Here is a 19,205-nt window from a genome sequence, read left to right as displayed (position 1 = left end):
TGCCCCAGGCCAAGTCCTTCCTATAGCCTCCTCCCGGCAGGGGGTGCTGGCTCACCCTGGGCTCCCCCAAGGTCCAGCCGGGTGAGCTGCCTGTCCCTTCCCCCTTCCTGCAGGCAGGCTGCACCAGGGGACCCCAGGAAACTGCTCAGCTGTGGGGAGCCTGTGGGGTGAGGGAAGGAGGCATGGCCCACTGGGAAAGGGATGGAAGGAGGAAGGGAGGGGGAGGAGGCGCTCTAGTATCCAACTCCACAGAGCAGAATGAGAAAGGGGTCAGAGGGGACACAGGAAGGGCTGTCCTCACCTCCTAGGACTTGCTGGGTGATGGTGGGTTGGTGTGCTCCCTCATTTCTGTAAGCTGCGGGGCTCTGCTGCGGGGGGTGAGTGGCTCAACGCCCTCCTCACCCCCATAAACGGATCAGCAGTGCTTTGCAGAGAGAGGCTTACACCAACCCACAAAACCTCAGTCCTCCAGCCCCTGCAGCCGAGGCCCCCCAGTTGCCTGCTGCTCTGTACCTCAGCAAGACCCAGCTCCGCAGGGAGCCACGGGGGCCCCAGGGCACCAGACTCTCGGAGGTGCCTTTGGACCCCAGGGCACTGGAGATGTTTCCCTTTCTTCCAAAGTAAGTGGTTCTGAGATGGCCTTTGTTTCCTTATAAACCTGTATTCCTGCTGCCTGCATGGGTTCCTGGCTCCTGGGAGGTGCAAGTGCTGGCACAGGCCTGTACCCAGCTCTGGGAGGATGGGGCAGTGTGGGCAGCTCAGTAATTTAGTAAGGACAGGAAGGGCCGGGGAAGTGGCTCAGCATGCAGACCTGGGCTCAGTTCCTCCACCCCGTAACCACGAGTCTCTGCACACACAACCAACCCAAGAGGAAATGTGGGTCCCCTGCATACACAAGGGCCTCCCTGAGTATACCACAGTAGCCTAAATGTGACAGGACTAAGATGAAAGATGGGGTGCTTCTCCACCTGATCAAGGTGTCCTGTGGTTGACACCCCAAGGCTCTGCCCCCTGCAGGTCCCAGCCAGGGAGAAATGTGGAGGACAAACTGCATGTCTGGGTTCCTGGGTCTCTCAGAAGCCCAGATGCACACCTCCACCCTCTTCTTCCTGGCTTTGTTACCAAAGCCCTGTGTCAAGTTCCACAAGGCACACAGCTGGTGGCAGTTACCTTCTGGGACCAAAGCAGCAGGTGCTGCGAAGACAGCTTAGGGCACTTGCCCAACGTGGGGACAGGATGGCTGCTCAGAGGGGCCTCAGGCACAGGAGACACCAGGATGGCTTGTGGAGAGCTTCCGGAGGGCAGCCATCCTTGCTTGGGGCCACACCGGGCTCCATGGGCATGAACCTGGGGGAGCCACATTGCCCTGGGGGAGCCTTCCTGCCCCAGCTCTGCCTGACTTGTGCACGGCTCTCAGCAAATCCACATTCTCGCCTCTACGGGCTGCTGACTATGGGGTCCCAGGCCAGCAGCCCACTCCTTCCTCGGTGGGAACCCGTGCCCTCCTCCCTGGCCCCTGTCCTGAGGGTCTTCAGCTGTGCCCTCCTGGCAGTGCTGGGCATGAAATACAAGGTCCCTGTGCTGGGCAACACCCCTGAGACAGAAGACAGGAGCCAAGGTCGAGCCTCGTTTTTATCATGCACTTTTTACAAAAGCTGCAATGTCAGGACACAAACTCTGCTCATCACTCCTGCAAAAGCCACGTGCGAACACCTAAACGCCATGACCGAGGCTGTGGTGTGATGAGAATGCTCTGGAAGGTTCGACACTGACTACTGAAATGCCCTTGAATGACTTGCTGGACACTGGCTCGTTTTATGTGATGGGAATTTTATCTCCACTTAGAAAAAAAAAAAAAAAGCAGCTATTTTGGAACAATGTGGAAGCTGAAACAGCGGGACCAGCAGACTTTCCTCATGACATATTTCCTCACTTTTTTTTCACTTACTCTGAAAACGTCAGATAAGACATAAAGGGATGATGTAAAACTTCTTGAACTCCATGGTTTTCTCTACTTTATGCTGGGGCAAAGAGACAAAGCCATGAAGATCAAAATGCAATGACTCCCGTACTCATATCCTTAAAAAGGTTTCCACTTTCAGGAAAAGCACTGCCTCTGGGGGCTCACGCGTGGGATTGGGGGTCCTTTAAAGGTACTGCCCCCAGCTCACGTGGTCCTGGGTAAGGTGGGTTATGAGGTTAGGGTCCAGAAGTCCAGTGAACGCTTACATTACTTTTAAAACAATTACAATAAAAGACACATGGTGGCGAGTCCTCCCCTGAACCCTCCCACTCTGACCATGCTCATCTCGTGGTCCCGGCCGCTTTCCACAGCCGCTCTGCAGTCCTGTCCTGAGGGTCTTCAGCTGTGCCCTCCTGACTGCCTCCATGCTTGAGTGGGTTCAGAACAGCTCCTCTCCTGGTCACTGTGACTTTGGGAGGGAGCCGGAAGCCACATGGTGCCAGATCCTGAGAATGGTGGATGGGGATGAGGCCCTGTTTGTGTTCAGCAGAAATCACCATGGGCTCTGAGAAGACATCGCCCTGGGTCACTGTCAGTGCTAAGGTTTCCCGAGCTCACCCGGGGACGTCTGCACCAGGTCCCTGTCTACCCAGAGCCGGTGGAGTAGGACCCACCTAGCTACACAGAGGACATCCCGGAGGGGCAGACAGACCCAGAGCCACCGGCTCTCAACCGCAGCGAGGTCAGGCCCAGGGCACAGGGGCACCTCGTGTGTGACTGCAGAGATGTGCCTGTTGGGATGGGAGCCACAGGACACCTCCATGGTCCACTGCCCAGGCTGCCCTGACCGAAGAGATGGCTCCTGACAACGACACAGGAATAATAACGGCACCCAGGCCTGGCACATGGATTTCAACCAAGAGCCTATAAAACCAAGAGCCAAAACAGCCAGGACCATGCACACACGAGTTCAGTGCCTTCCCTGGGCTCTGCCTTTCACAGATGATTGGCCTGTAGTGCATAATAGGAAAAAGGGGCACAATTTCTACTGTTCTGCCAGGTACGATGGTACACACCAGTAAGCCCAGCACTTAGGAGGCTGAGGCAGGAGGATCACCAGTTCTAGGACAGCCTGCACTGTATAGCAACAAAAATAAAATGCTACTCTTCTGGATGACAGAAGGGATTGAGGAGCCAGGGGAGAGACCCAACTTGTGTCAACACCAGGCAGTAAAAACTCTCACCTGGAGGGCTCAAGTTCCCAGGGGGCAACCACCCCTTTTTCCCCTCACTCACAAAGGCCCTCCCACACTGGCAGGGGTGGTACCAGCAAGGCTGGCATCTATCCCCTTCCTCATGTGTCTCCAGGATTCCAAAGTTTCTTTCATTCCCTAAGCTATTAATACATCTGGAAGAAGCTTTGCCTCCTGGCTATTTGTTTATCTGAAAGCTGCTTGTTTCCGGACAGTGGGTACAAGCTGCCTCTGGCAGGGACCCAAGGCCCTGAAGCTCCAGGACCAAGCTCAGTCAGGGGACTGACGAGGTCACCCTGGGCCTCAGGCAGGCCATCAGTACCCTGTCCTGGACACAGTCCTTCCTAGAGCCACCGTCCTCAGAGCCACCTTCTCAGTAGGCCTTGCCCAACCTCCACATCCAGCCTGGGTGAGGTGGCCCAGGCAGGACGAGTGCCCTCTGTCCTGCATGCAGATTCCCACCTAAACCCTTGGCCTTCCTCTTGCAGGAATCCTGCTGTGTCAGCTCAGCAAGGGACCCCTCTGCGACCCCAGGCAGGGCCTCCCAAGCACTTCCTGGGCTCCTGAACCCCCAGGGTGCTGCCCTGGAACTCTCTGCTCTGCCCCATACCCAGAGCCCACGGGGCAGTTCCTCCTGCTCCAGCTGCCCCCAACAGGCATCTGTCGCCTGGGACTGGAACCAGCTGTTTCCCATGGACACTGGTCCTGCTGGGTGCAGTGGCCTGTCATGGCACACTGGGCCTCTGCTACTGATATCCTAAGCCACGTCCTGCTCACAGGGACACAGGGGGGACTTCAACAGGCAGCGCTACAGCAGCCAGATGAAGACTAACAGTGATGATCACAACCAAATCCGAGCTGTCTCCTCAATCCACTCCACAGAGGCCCGTGGACCGCACCCCCCGAATTTCCATCGGACTGACTCACAACTCTACTCTGCACCACTGTGGGGGACACGTCACGCTTCTGCATGCAGCAGACCTTATGAATGCCTGCACTTGAGCCTTCCCTCCCTCTCCCGGGGCCTTCCCACAGGGGATCCTGGCCTGGCCCTGTCCCGAGGGCCACTTCCGGTTGATGTCCTGGGAGGGGAGCAATGATAGAAGCCCACGGGGACTCAGAACCAAGATCCCGCCAAGCTGGAAGCAGGCGCCTTCGCAGTGGTGGCTCAGGAGCGGGGTCACCTGGTCTGTATTTACGTTTCTTTCCACACAGCATAGTCAGATTCTCAAGTGGGCTCTGGGTGACTGGACCTGCAGGGATTCCCACCCGACGTCTGTTTACCTCCCTGCAGGACAACACCCTCCCCACTCCCCACTGGGGCACTGGCTGACCTGCGCTCGCAGGATTTTTACATTATGTATACATTTAGACAAGGTATATGTTGAGCATAAGTTTAAAAGAAGTTTTAGGCAGTTACATAGCTCACATAGAACTGCAGAGGGCAAGGTCACTGGTCACCAAGCCCCAGGGCCGCCCCAACCTGCAGTGCTGGTTGGCAGAAGCATTATTTTCCTCTGTTAGCACCATGGATTCGAATTTAGATGCTGACCTTGCCTTGAACCCTGGAGTAAACCCCACGGGGTTGGCTGTGTGATCTCCTTTATACACTGCAGGCCTCTGTCTGCCCATTTCCCAAGAACGAGCTGTGCATCTGGGTCTCTCTAGGACCCTGGGCCTGACTTCCTCTTGCCTTGGGGCGTCCATCAGGATAGAACCCGAGGCTCACGCAGGCCAGGAGTGAGCTGGTCAGCCCTGGGGGCTCCTCTGCTCTGGCGCCTGCATCTGTTTTCAGTGCCCAGGCAACACCAGCTTCATAAAATGAAGACGCACTCCCTCCCTCCCGTCCCTGGAAGGGACTGCTTGGCGAGCACGTTGATTCCTCCTTAAATACCTAGTAGAATTTTCCAGTGGAAAATTCTCCAGCTGGGCCTGGTGATCTGGGCACCCCTTAATCACAACGCCGGGTCCCCTGAGGGTCCATCCACCCATGCTCACCCCTTGGAGCATTCTCATGCTTGTTCCACACACCTCCAGGATTTCAGCTGTACTTACAGAAGGAACAGGGAAAGGAAGCCTCACCCACGCCCCAGGAAGCCAGACGGCTCCCCAGTAGCATCATCATAACCCCTGTTCGGCCGAGTGCCGCTGGGCTCAGCTCTCTCCTGCTGGCAGGGCTGGGTGGAAGCCACACCTGGGGCGTGCTAGGCCAGGGCTCTGCCTTGAGCCACACTGCAGCCCTTCACAGCCCTCCAAGATGACCCTGCCCACAGTCAGTGTGGACACATGGACAGCAAAGTCTGCACAACATGACCCCTAAGACTGCTTCTCCCCAGCAGCTCTTTCGAATTGATGTCAGATGGCCATGGCTTTTAGGGGCATGTGGGCCTAGGGTCCTGCACGACATCAGAGTGGGCACCACGTCCAGCCCACAGAGGCCACAAGCTGCAGGTCTGAGTGGGGACGAAGGCTCAGGAGGCCACGGGCACTGGAGTTGCAGCTGCAGGAAAATGAGCCCTGGATTCTCTGGCCTGGACTCAGGCTCCGCGCTGTCTTACTGATGTAGCTTCTCCTCTCTAGTGGGCCAACTTCCTCACTGGGGACTGGAGTCAGGTCACATGACTGCAGGGTGAGGGGCAATCATCTCCAAAGAGCAGGGGGAATCCTCCCCCTGCCAGCCCTCTCTGCTACCAGTTTCCCGGGAGCCCAGCGATTCCGCTTGTCTGTGCAGAGTGGCTGGGACCCCAGGCAGAGGTGCAGGTCATGAGACAAAGCTTCTGCCACGTCAGAGCTGCACAGACATGAGGCACTTTCCCCGGGGAACTTTGGAGATGAAAACTGAGAGGACTCGTCCTGTCACTTCTGCAGTCCCGGGGAGGGGACCAGGGCCTTCGCGAGGAGCTGCATGCTCGGCCCTCTCCACGTTTTATGTGGAGACAGGGTCTTGCTATGTCACACAGTTTTCCAGGTTGACCCACAATTTATGATTGATCCTCCTGCCTCAGCCGCCTCTCTGAGAGCTGCCATTTCATAGGATTAATCTCTGTGTCTGTCTTTATATTAAAAGACAAAGCCCTGCTTCTCATAGGGACATAGATGAGCACACGGACCGGACAGTGCTGCTGGCAGAGGGCTGAGTGCCCGGTCCAGATCAGAGCCCCGCGCCCATGGGAGTCACATCAGGGCCTGCAGGGAGCACTGCAGTGGGTGCAGGCAGCACAGCTCCCTCTGGACCCGCAGACATCACAAGCATGCTAAGGACATGTGCGTGGCCGTACAGAGGTGAGGCCCCATGGCTCAGTGGAAATCCACGCTCCTCTACCTCGAGCCTTGATGAGGCCCAGGGGAGCCCTAGCTCCCCATACCTTATCTTAAATTTCAGCCCCACCTACTGGAAGAGGGGTCATCATGGTGCTAAACATCAAGACTAAGAGAAGCATACAGGCCCTGAAGTGAGGGAGGCCCTTCCTCTGCGTGTTCCTGGGCCGTGGGTCACATCCTCAGCCAACAGCTCCTGGACAGGGGCCGGATAGGAACAGAACTGGGTGGAAAGGGCTCTCTCCCAGAAAAGAACCCAACAACCACAGACCAAGCCCCTCAGGTGCCCTCACCCGGACAGAAGGGCAGCCACAGAGGAATCTAAAAGCATAGATGACATCTTCTCTCCACCTACCCGGCCTGGCTTCGTCCAGGCGGAACTGCGAGGGTGTCCCTGGGCTGTGCAGCGGGGACCCAGGAAGGAGAACCAAGCCCTGAATGCAGCAGAGAACTCGCTCTCCATCAGGACTTGCCCTACACTGCCCGCCTGGCACTGATGCCCCCAGTAGACGAAGCGATTCTGCTAAGCTGCCCGAGGCACAGCAGGAAGCCAGAAGCAACTGACTTCTGCCAATGCCAGGGCCTTCACAGCCTCAGTCCGACATCTTCCCCAAGGCCCCCCCAACCCCAGGCTTGGCGTCCACATAACAAGGAGTCTCTGGGGAGCCAGCAGCCGGCACTGCCCAGACCATGCTGCCTCGTGGGCATGCTTACCGCGTGCAGCTCTGCGGACACTGGCTGGGCTGCTCACCGGGGCCTCGGGCGGGCTGAAGCCAGGGTAGTAGGGCGGCGTCTTCACTGGAAAAGAGCGCAACGGGGCTCTGTCACTTCCTTGCACAGTGACAAGCTGCACAGTGTGACATCTTTCCCCTGGCTCCCAAATGGCACTGACCCCAGGGCCATCCCATCCGCTGCAACCAGCCCTGATGTATGCTACTGTATTTCTGGGTACAGGGAGTGGAACTCAGGATCTTATGCTTGCCAGGCAGGCGCTATGCCACAGAGCCATATGCCCAATACCTTTTTTATTTTTTAGTTTGACGCCCAGTCTTGCTCAGTCACACTAAATATCCCAGGCTGGGCTTCAACATGTCATCCTCCTGCCTCAGCCTGCTGGAGTACGTGGGTGACAGGTGTGCTGGCTCAGTTTGACTTCTTTCTTACCGTATGGTGTCTCTGGAGACACAGGAAATGCTGGGGTGGAACACACAGGCTCCTTGCTGTTTAGCATCCTACCATCCATCACAGCCAGGTCTGGGGGGTACGCAGGGATCACTGCCTGCAGTCAGGAGGGGGATGGATGAAGGGAAGTCAGGGAGCGGCCCTCACCCTCCAGCCCAGACAGCAAAGAGCTTTCTGCTGACAGTGGAGGAGGAGGAAGAGGAGGAGAGGAGAGAAAGAGAAGAGAGAGGTAGAAAGAGGAGAAAGGAGGAGGAGGGCGGAGGAGGAACAGAAGGAGGAGGAAGAGGAAGAGGAGGAGGGAAGGCGCCGGATCCAGCTGAGAGCTCCACCCTCCCGCTTACCCAGGTCCTTCCAAAGCCACCCCAGCCCCTGTGGAGGAAGGGACTGCAAGCACCTCTTTGACGTCCCCAGGACAGGAAAAAGGCGCAGTGCTGGGGGCTGAATCCACTCCAGCCTTCGCCCAGACACACTTGGGGAAGGACAGCTGGCCCCCGGCCTCATTGTCGTACTGTCCCAGACTCATCTTCCGGGCTCCTCCGCCCAGGGGCTCGTCGCCAGAGGAGCCTGCGTGGAGAGAGATGTGTGGGCCGCCAGGCATGTGCCACAGCCCTGTGTGGAAACCCCACAGTGAGCAGGGTGGAACAGCAAATGCCTGCAGTTCCACAGACCCGGGAGGCTGAGGCGAGCAGATCGCAAGTCAGAACCTATGCTGGGCAGTTCAGAGACACCTCGGCTCTGAATGAATAATTTTGAAAGGGTGGGGTTCAAACCCTGGTCCCCCACACACACCTATCATGAAGTTTCTCCAGGACACTGCATTTCATCATGGTGGGCACTCTGGGCACAGAAGGGCTGAGTGGAAACCCAGCTCTCAGGCCAGATGTCACGAAGACGGGGCCTGACTCGGAACCCACAGCTCCCTGGTGCAGGGCAGAGCTGGGGTCACAGGACCAGGCTGGGCAGGGTTCTGGGTACCCAGATGCCTACACACCTCCAGTGGCTCCAGACAGGAGTGGCTCTCTGACGGATCAGCATCAGCGGCTGAGGCCAGGGCCACCCCATAGGAATGCACAGCCAGCTGTGACACTGTCCCCCTGCAAGGCTGCACAGGCCGCGCTTCCTGGGCTCAAGCCCTTCTCTCCTCCCCACCATAAGACCCCGCTGTCCTGGCACAGAGGCCTCCTGCTGTGTCCTCAGTAAGGAGCTGGCTCTTGGCAGGGCTCCATGGGGCCGCCCAGAAGTCAGTGCTGGTGCCGAGAGCAGGGCTCCCGTCCCAGGGGATGGCTGCTCAGTGCGGTGCCTGAGTGGCACGCAGACCCAGCCACCTACCCACCTGCCTCTTGTGCCACACAGCAGGGGATCCAGGACCTCATGCTTGCTAGTCAGGCACTCTGCCACAGAGCCACATTCCGCCTGGCCCAAGAACTTTATCTCCATTTTCAAAACTAAGAAACCCTGCCAGGTGTCCCTGGGTGGCACACTCCCCATCGTGCAGCCTGGGCTGTGTCCTCAGGCTCTGTAAACCACTATCTTCCTGTCTCTGCTAACTTTATTTCCTAATGTACAGAGGCGGTGAGGAAGGCCGTGCACGCAGCTAGGTGCCCACAATTGCCTCCCCACTTCCCACGCTTCTCTGATTCTGCGTGGTGTGCCCTGCTGGTTCATCCCAGGCCCAGCGTGTGACTCATCACCTTCCAGAGCCCACTCTGCAGGGGCCATGCCGAGCCTTGCCTGCTCCTAGAAGGCACTGCCTTAGAGAGGATCTCTGGTGGGGAGAATGCAGTGCAGTGAGTTAGGGTTGATACAGGGTGCAGAGTCAGACAGGTGGGGGTCACAAGTCCTGGAGGGGCTCGGTGGCTGGGGTGGCTAAGGTAGCAAAGATATAAAGAACAGCAATCTTAGAGCATCATCACCATCACTCAGCATCACCATCACCATCAGCATCAGCATCGCCACCACCACCACCATCAGCATCACCGTCATCATCACCACACCAAATGCATTAATCAGTTTCCCCTCACTGCAGCAAATACCTGAGATAACCACCATATGAAGAGAAAAGGTTTATTTAGGGTCACAGTGAGAGAAGTCTCAGGCCCTGATCAGTTGGCCCTGTTGTTCTGATCCAGCAACCAAGAGCTTATCTTGGTGGCAGGGTGTGGCAGAGCAAAATCTTCCTATCCTGGTCAAGGGGCAAAAGAGAGAGGAGAAAGAATGGACAAGGGTCCCAACGTGCCTTTGAAGGGCACACTCCTTACATGACCTACGTGATGCCATCCACCAAGACTATACAGACTTCTCTGTACACCCCATCTCTTAAAGTGCCCTACTGGAGAGGACCTTTGGCAAGGGGACACTTGCATCCTAACTGCCGGGAAAGTCACTGTCACAAGTATTCATCACCTTCCTCACTCTCATTAGAATCTCCCCATCATCACCTTCTTACCACCACCATTATCAACATCAACGCCATCCCCACCACTATCAGAATCACCATCGCCATGCCTGTCACCACCCTCAGCGTCAACAGGTCCATTACCCTCAGCGTCAGGACCGTCATCATGTCTGCCTCCATCACACCAGCATTACCACCACATCCACCACCACGGCCCTCCTCATCCAAACTGCCACACCCCGTCACCACAGCTCCACCACCATCACCACTGCAGCCAGCAGCAGCCGCCCAGCAGCCCTGTCTGACTACTTTGCTGGCATGAAACATTCTCAGCAGCGTACAGCCTTTAACTTCTGGGGCAGACCTACGGTCAAATGCTGCTGCTAGCAGAGCGGGTGAGTCAGGTGTGGAGCTCTGCGGCAGACTCAGGTGGGTACGGCCAGGATCTGTCAGTGGGACGGGCTCTTCTGAGCCTCACGGGACCCAGCTCCACAGCCCTCATCTCCCCAGCCAGGCTAACACTGCACTCAGTGTTCTCCCCACATGAGGCCTGTCCCTCCCCAGGGACAGGATGGACGAGGAGCCGGGGACCCAGGAAAGCTTCAACCTACAGGCTTTTCAGGGGCCCACCCTCTGAAGACATTCCAGGGAAGCTGGTTCACCACCACACTACTATAGGTTTCCCTGCCAGTGTCTAGGGAGTTTTGTTTGCAGCTGTTCATCCACCTAGCCTTTTCTAGGTGACACTCAGACACAAACACTGCAATATAAACTTACAATCAAGAGGGTTCTAGCATTCTCTCTACCTGTGGGTCAGGACATTCCTGTAAGATTCCCGTCCCTGCCCAGCTGGAGGGGTCACAAATGTACAGCGTCTTCCAATGGGGTTTGCAGCCATACAAGGGGTCCCAGAGGGAGAGCCAAAGGCCGGTGCACACAGGAGGCTCCCAGCTGAGTCTCAGGACTCAGCCCATCACCCTGCTGGGCATGCATCTAAAACAGGAGGCTCGTCCTGGGGATGGCATGGGTGGACCAAAGACTCAGCTGGCTCTGCCCCATCTCTGATGCTCTGGACTACAGCTGCTTTACAATAGAGTTAACTAGATCACTGCCAGATTTCCAGGTCTCAGAAGACTAACAGCCAGTTTACTCACCTGCTATCTCTCTAAGGCTCCGGGGAAGAAAGGGAAAGAACTGCCCAATGGGCAGAAGTGCCCGTCAAACACAAATGGACAAATGAATACTTAATATCTCCACATCCTATAACCAAATATGCACCCGATTTTGCTAGTTGTTGAATTATGAAAGCTCTTTGCATTCAAAATTGTAATTGTTTTGCAGTAACAACTAAAGTGGTCTAAAATTAAAACCTCAGTTATTAAAGCAATGAGTTCATCCAGCAATTTAAAAATGTGATTGTTAGAGTGGGAAACAGGAGGTGATGTCCTGAAATCCTGGGCTTCCTCCCAGGAACAGGGAATCCCTGTGGACTACATTCAGTCATCTGGAAAAACCACCAGGGCCACGCATGGAAACCTGGTCCTTGGATTCTTTCCCCAGGACACTCAGGTCCTGCAAACCCCTCTGCATCTCAGGAGAGGCTTGAACCCCAGAGAAGGCATTTCTGATTTTAGTTTTTCCAAGCAATTTAACAAGTTCAGTCGAGGTAAGCCAGGCTAACACTGCACTCAGTGTTCTCCCCACATGAGGCCTTTACTTAAACCCAGAATTTCCCAAGTACACTGGAATAAATGAGCTCATAAAAGTTCTGACTGTACTGAATGCCTCCTTGTGGCTACTCTGGTGGTCACTGTGCTTGTTACATGGCTGGAATACAGCCTGAGAACCAACTCTGGGGAGACACCACCAGCTGCTTCCCTCTCCCAGGCATCTGATACGCCCAGCCTGCAGTGGGAGCAGGGAGCAGGTTAAGGTGACCAACTCCTATGCGGGGAACGGTGGAGCACACTGCTGGCTGTTATGGCAGGTTATGGAGAGGTGGCCTTAGGGTCTACATCTGGTCCCTCTCCCCTTTTTCTCTGACCCTGTCCCCTGCCCTGCTTCCTGGCTGCCATGAACTATGCGGGGAACGGTGGAACACACTGCTGGCTGTTATGGCAGGTTATGGAGAGGTGGCCTTAGGGTCTACATCTGGTCCCTCTCCCCTTTTTCTCTGACCCTGTCCCCTGCCCTGCTTCCTGGCTGCCATGAACTAAGCATCTTTGCCCCACCACACCCTTCCACCATGCTGCTCCTGCCTTGGAGCAGCTGACCATGGACTGAATTCCCTGAAGCCAAAAGCCATGCTAAACTTTAAACTGTGAGTGTCAGCTATTGTGTCCAGCAATGGGAATGTTGCCTGACACCTCAGGGAAGGTGAAATGACCTGCAGTCCAGCAAGGATGACCCCGTACCCAAGAGGTGCCTCGGTGTGCCATCTCCTCACGCTCTCCATCACCAGTCACCAACACAAATCTTCTTTCTCACACATGGTGTGAGCAGAAATTTACAGAACACGGTCCTTTAACCTTTTTTTTTTTTTTGTCTTTTTCCTTTTTATCGGTACCAGGGATCGAACTCACAACTGCCTGCTTGCAAGGCAGGCGCTTATGCGGCTGAGCTAAACCTCCAGCCCGTTCCTTTAACCTTGCTTGGTCCCTGGGGCTCTCTGCCTGCCGAGTCCCCTCCTAGCCCTAGATGACCAGTGCCAGCTCTCCCGGCCCTTTGGCATTTGTGCTTGCTGACTCCAGGAAGCTTACAACAGTGACCTGATCCCAGCACGGTTTGAGACGCCTCCGCTCCAGCCCGGCCTCCATGCAGCCAGCCAACCCCTCCTGCAGGGGTGCACACAGGCCGCCCTCACACCCGGCCATCATCCATGCAGTGCTTGGCTGGCAACCTTCCTTCTCCAACCTAAGATTCTCCTGCCTCAGCCTCCTAAAGAGCAAGGACTACCAGCATGCACCACCTTCTCATCACAGGTCAGTACCCCGCGGACGCCAGCTCACCTGTATGCCTGGCTGGGCTCCTGTTGGGGCTGTCCAGGGGGTTGGGCAGTCTGCTGCTGGTTCGAAGCCCACCTCTTGTGCTGTGCCTGCTGCCGACCCGAAGCCCACCTCCAGCACTGTCAGAACCCATGGAGCCGTTGGCTGGGCCCCCCAGAGAGTTCATGTGGGTGGGGATGGGCTCGAAGGTGGGGTCCAGCTCCAGAATCAGCCTGTTGAGCTGCTCGATGGACTGGTCGATGTCCAGGGTGGGGGAGCCAGGGACAGGGCCTGCACTGGGCTCCATGCCTGCCCCGTTCACCAGCTTCTCATCTGGGAACCTGGGCTGGAAGGCTCTGCCAGGGCAGGGCTGCTGGGCATCAGGGGCATCCGCTCCATGGCCAATGCCCCTCTGCACTGCCACTCTGCTGCTGGGTCCTCGGGAGGGGGTGACTGGAAGCCGGGGCTGGGCCTGCACAAGGCCAGCACCATCGGTGGGGCCATGACCGCCCAGTCTGGCGTCCCCATCGGGGGCAAAGCCATACTGGTGGGCTGCCACCATCTGTTGCTGGCGCACCCAGTTCTGGGTCGGGTAGCCACTCTGCCCATAGGCTGGTGTGGGCACAGGCGCCGACGGCGTCCTCAGGCCCGGCTGTGGCTGCCTGGCCTCCCGGCCACCGCCGAACGTCTGCTCCCGCTCATAGAGGCCCAGGTTGGGCACATCCTCTGAGGGGCAGCCGAAGCCGTCGGACAGCAGGGAGTGCTGGCTGCTCTGGCGGCAGGTGAAGGGGCCCATGGGCGCTGACGGCGGCCCCTCCGACGAGGACAGCGTGCCCAGGCTGCCCATGCTGTGCAGGTCCGGGGGTGGCACCTCATCGTCTAGGATGTCTGTCTCGCGGTCCTTGGGGGCTGCGTCCCCGTTAACGTGGACCTGCACAGGCACCACGTGGCGCGTGCCCCCGAACTTGCTGTGTGCGTCTGCCATGTCCTTGAAGCCACTGCCTGTGTCCTCCAGGCCAAAGCCACTGAGCAGCTGGTCCAACTCCGCCTTCTCCTGTGGGCTCAAGCCCCTGGGATGCCCCGCGGCCAGCCGCTCCTCTGTCTTATCTGTCCTGGCCGAGGCGGTGGAGTGGCCCGAGTCACTGCTGACTGACAGGGTGTGGTCACTGTGGTCCGGGCTGCCAGTGGCCGGCAGAGACTGGGGACTGCAGGGGTCGGACGAGCTCTTCTTCCTCACCTTGGCGTAGAGGCTGCCGTCTACCGGCCCTTGCGTGTGCAGCACTGTGGGAAGACAGGAGACCGACGCGGTGAGATGAGGATGAAGGCGGCACCTCCTATCACGTGGGCCCACTCAGCTACAGCACACTCACAGAGCAACTCCCACTGCAGAGCTGCGGCCCTCTCTCACGTCTGCTGCCGGGCCCAGGGAACAGGGATGGGGCACCATCACGCACACCGAAAGTCCCAGCACTGGGGAGGGGAGGCTGAAGCAGGAGAGTCAGGGCAAGTTTGAGGCCAGCCTGACTGCACAGGCAAATGGTCTCAAAAATCCAAGCAGGGATGAAGACTGCAGGGTCCCAGAGCTGTGGTGAAAAGGAGGTCAAAGAACTCGTAGCAGGGGCCAGAGGCATTTCTGGTTTCTACGCAAAACCAGTTCCTCTGCCTTGGGCTGCCTGGCCTGGGGGCTTGAGCTCAGGGCAGCGGGTGCCTGGTCGGGGGAGCTCCCCAAGCCTGTAGTGGCTGAGGCAAAGGACCTCTGTTCCCATGTCTGACCTCAGCTGAGGGCCAGCCGTGTGTGGGGCTGCAGTGTTATTAAAACGACTAAGTGGTGCTTCTGGGCCCCTTCCTAACTGGCTTCGAGCACGAAGGACAAAGAGCACCCAGCAACTGCTCTGGCCAGAAGCCCAGCGAGGCTGCAGGCCAGTGCTGCTGCAAGTCCTGGCTTGTGCGTTGAGCACCAATCAAGTGACCGCCTGCAGGACAGGATTTCTGCACCGAGCACTAAATCTGCCAAGTTTCAAAGCAGTCAACTCCCACTGCAGAGCTGCTGCCCTCTCTCACGTCTGCTCAAACCTCAGGGCACCTTGGTGGGGAGAAGGGACCTGGGCTTCCTGCTGAGCAGGGCATCTCTAGCCACTCAGCTCTCAGGGCCCAGAGGAAGAGGTGAAAAGGGAAATCAGGCCTGCGATGTGGGCAGGAGGAACAGAATCCTTCATTGGGGTTGTTAATTTGTTTTTCGTTTGTTTTGTAGTCAGGATATTTTCGAGTAGTTCATGGTGGCCTTGAACCCACTCTGTACCCCAGGAGGGCCTTGAACTAACTCCTGATGGTCCTCCTGCCTCAGCTTCCTGAGTGCTGGGATTAGAGGCATGTAGCACCGTGCCTCAACTGCCATTCTTATGAATTAGGCCCTGGTGGCGGCATTCGGAGTCCGGAGCCACCATCTGCACGCTGGCAGCCCTGAGTCACTGGGCCACCCATTAGGCATCTCAGAGAGAGACTCCGGAGAAAGCCGGGTGTTAAGGGCCACCAAAGGTCCGTGTGGTCCACCCCCAGGGAAGTGGGGTGAAAGGCAGCAGCCATGGGAGGGTACATCTTTCTGCTCAGTGAGAATTACCCGGACCTTGGCAAGCAGGACAGGCTGATAACTACTGCACGGACCCCAGCACCAGGGCCACTCCCAAAGCACAGACCACTGGTCCCCCCAGCCGCAGGCACGAGCCCACTCGGAACAGGAACCTACTGCATGCTGCCTCTTACCAAGGCCACACATGTGTGACCCACACCGCGTCATAACTATTACTTTGCCCTAAGTTAATCGCACAATGGCTTACAAAAAAAAAGAACTCAAGACTGAGCTGTGAACATGTGAACACACACTGCTGATTTAAAGTGGGATACAGCCAAAAAACTAGCTGCCTGTCATCCCAAAGTCCTTGGTCATCCCCTGCTAAGAACAGCACCTCAAGCCGGGACATAGCTCAGCTGCACAGCACCTGTCTGGTAAGCGTGAGGTCCGGAGTTCAATTCCCAATACCAAAAAGAAAACAGCACCTTGAGAATGAAGGCACTGGAGACAGGAAATGGCAGGAGGGCCCCTTGGCTGGGAGAACGTAGGCCATCCTGTTGCTATTTTTTTGTGGGGGACTAAGGATTGAACCCAGGCCCTTTGCACTGACCTTCAGCTCTACCCATTCTTTCCTTCTTACCTTGAGACAGGGTCTCAGTAAGTTGCCCAGCCTAGTTGGAACTTGGGATCCTCCTACCTCAACCTCCCGATATCTGGAACTTACAGGTTGATACCACCATGCCCTATGGGGTGTTTGTTTGTTTGTTTGTTTTGAGACAGATGTTTCTATGTAGTTCAGGTTGGCCTTGAGCTCATTTTGTAGCACAGGCTAGTCTTGACCTCACAATGATCCTCCTGCCTCAGCCTCCTGAGTGCTGGGATTACAGGTGTGAGCCACCACACGGGGCATACCTAGGGAGTTTTTAATTTACTTTTTTCTCTTTTTATTTTTGAGATAGGTTCTCGCTATGCAGTTTAGGTTGGCCTTGAGCTCACTTTGTAGCCCAGGCTGGCCTCAAACTCACAAGGATTCTCCTGTCTCAGCCTCCAGAGTGCTAGCATTATAGGCGTGTTTTTCATTAGCAGCAGAAATATCGAAATGCCAATGGGTGCACCACAAACACCAGCATCCCTCTGTGCTGGCCATGTGCAGCTCCAGGCCCAGCCGGGATCTGAGCATGGCATGCGGGGTCTCAGGAGCCCCGGCAGCCCAGGTGGCCTTATGCCTGCGTGCTCACTGCAAGCTCAGCTGCCGGACACAGAGGCCACCCTGCCATGTCCAGGGCCCAGGACCTGGTGAGCTCTCCTGACCTGTCTGCCACACCCTGACAGTCTCCGCCTCAGGAAAGGCCCATGAATTCTGACTGCTGGGAAGCACTGTGTGAAGCTCCCCAAGCAGACATGCAGGGGCAAAGACCAAGGCTGGAGGAGGCCCAGGGGACAGAGGAAGGGAACCACTCAGCTCGCAGGCCCCTCAGCAGGGCGCCCAGAGCCCTGTGACAGGCTTGCGCCATGGTGGACAAGGTCATGGTCAGCCACAGTCCCCTCCCCACCCTTCGCTGTCCCAGGCCTTCACTTTTGTCACTCTCCGCTTCCAGACCTCAGCCCCACCCCCTGGCCACCTCTCCTGGCTTCGTTTTTACCCACAATGCACACCGATCATCCAGGGGCTCTCCTGCTTCCTGGGTGTCACTGTGCCAGGGTTGCCTGTGAACTCCTGGCACTCAGTGGCCATCAACTGAGTCACCAAGCGACAAGGTGCCACGGCTTGATCTCACGTGACAAAACCTCAGAGCTGTGCTGTTTGACAGGAGCTCAGCGCCTTGGCAGGCAAAGAAAAAAACCCAGCAAACAACCCAAAACAAACAGCCGGAGGGACAGCAGGAGGACTGAGGCTCGAAAACAGAGGCGCCTGGGTCTCCACATACCGCAGCCAATCTCGGTCTTCCCAGCAGCACAGCAGGCTGGCTGTGCACACGGGCAGGGTGGGCACGGCCGTCCCTGCTCACCTGGCTGCACTCCAGGTGGCGAACCGGAGTGGAAAAGTACCTGCAGTCGCCCGGTTCCTTACTGTGAACAACTGCAGGGACACAGAGGTCATCGTGACCCGAGATGAGTGTACGGCAGCCGGGAGACAGAAAACGGACCAGAGAGCACCGGGCGCACGGCAGGGCCCCACCCGCGGGCCCATGACAACTCCAACAGCACCGCCTCTGCGCCTCCAGTCACCTGTGCAAGTCAGGCCACGTGTGTCGCCAGGCCACGTGCGTCTCATCATGTGCCAGCCTGAGTGGCCACACTGCTTTTCATGGGATCAGAACCTTCCCCTATGGAGCCCCCGGGACCCCTTCCTATGTGCTACCAATGCCCCGGCCATCAGGAGCAGGGGCTTCCCCGGCCATGGTAGCTCCTGAGCTGTCTGTCGGGGTTGCAGGTAACCTCCTATGCCAGCGCCTGATTAGAAATCAAACATCTGTCCAGCAGGGGCTGAGGGTTCTGGCCCCAAACCACCAGTGAGAGCCAGGGTCTGCAGCAAAAGAGCAGGGAAGGAGTGCGGCCTGGGGTCCCCCTCACCTCGCCTCACGACCCAGCCACCCCAGAGTGAGGGCAAGTGGCAGGCACGGGAACCGTCCACTCCACTGTGTGCTGTGTGCCAAGCTAACGGATCCCAGGTTCCACCATTGGGACAGATTTGCATAAAAGGCAGCTTTTCATTTCTGCAGGGCACACGGCATCCACCTGGTGCCTGCCCATGCTCACAGCCTGCCCCTTCTGCCCGCAGGCCTCAGGCAGACAGGTGAAAAGCCCAGCCATGCCCATGTGCCAAATGGAAGGGGCCGGATACAGTCCCTGCTGCTCTCCAGATCCAAGGCCGGGGTTGGCAGCGCAGTCCGCAGAGCACAGATGGGGGCAAGCAGGTGGCCATCACCAGGGGCCCACACACATTCAGATACCAGTGTCGCCCAAGTCCCCATGTTGCCTGTGCCGTGAGTGGTGACCCCTAGGTCTCTCCCGAACCCCAAGGAATCTGCAGAGCAGAGAGTGGAAAGCCCATTTCACATATGAGAAAACAGAGGCCCGTGCAGCTAGGCTAACACTTAAGATTTTTAAAAGGCTCTTGAACAAAGCATCAGGGAGCCCAGCCCAACTGTACCCACCTCTGAAGCCCATGTCTCCGCTCACTCTGACCCCAGCCAAACACTCCTAGCTGAAACTAGTTATTTATTCACCTGGACATTCTTGTCAGCTTCCACAGATAGGAAACCTAAAGCAGCCAGGCAGAGCGGTGATCCCAGAGCTCAGCAAGGCTGAGGCAGGAGAATGCTAAGTTCAAGACCAGCAGAGAAACTTATGGACTTAGAACGTCCCTGTCTCAAATTAAAAACTAAAAAGGGCTGGGGTGCCTCCCATTGCAGTGGCTCTGAGTTCACCCCCAACACCATGAAAAACAAACCCAGAAACCCTAAGGCAGGCTGCACACCTGCATGCGTGTGTATGCAAACACACTCATACTCACACACACAAGAGTCCCAGGAAGCAC

The 19,205-nt window shown here is 57.0% G+C and overlaps 1 protein-coding gene across 8 annotated transcripts in view; it reads right to left on the bottom strand.

Annotated features, from left to right (window-relative positions):
- Tns3 (tensin 3) overlaps positions 1–19,205 on the bottom strand; it is a 160,599-nt gene that overhangs the window by 31,806 nt on the left and 109,588 nt on the right. For 7 of the 8 annotated variants that reach the window (XM_013148213.3, XM_063234388.1, XM_063234387.1 and 4 more), the window contains 4 exons: positions 13,120–14,376; positions 8,111–8,280; positions 7,699–7,813; positions 7,249–7,332 (listed from right to left, as the gene is read on the bottom strand). In XM_013148213.3, coding sequence (XP_013003667.1) covers positions 7,249–7,332; positions 7,699–7,813; positions 8,111–8,280; positions 13,120–14,376 — 1,626 coding nt within the window. The remainder of the gene's footprint in view (positions 1–7,248; positions 7,333–7,698; positions 7,814–8,110; positions 8,281–13,119; positions 14,377–19,205) is intronic. The other variant, XM_013148212.3, reaches the window with a different exon arrangement.

This window comes from Cavia porcellus, unplaced genomic scaffold (assembly GCF_034190915.1).
Source record: "Cavia porcellus strain 051 isolate PalLab524CR breed Dunkin Hartley unplaced genomic scaffold, mCavPor4.1 scaffold_23, whole genome shotgun sequence".
NCBI lineage: Eukaryota > Metazoa > Chordata > Mammalia > Rodentia > Caviidae > Cavia > Cavia porcellus.
Note: the sequence above shows the minus strand (reverse complement) of the source record. Positions and strands in the feature narration are given on the sequence as shown.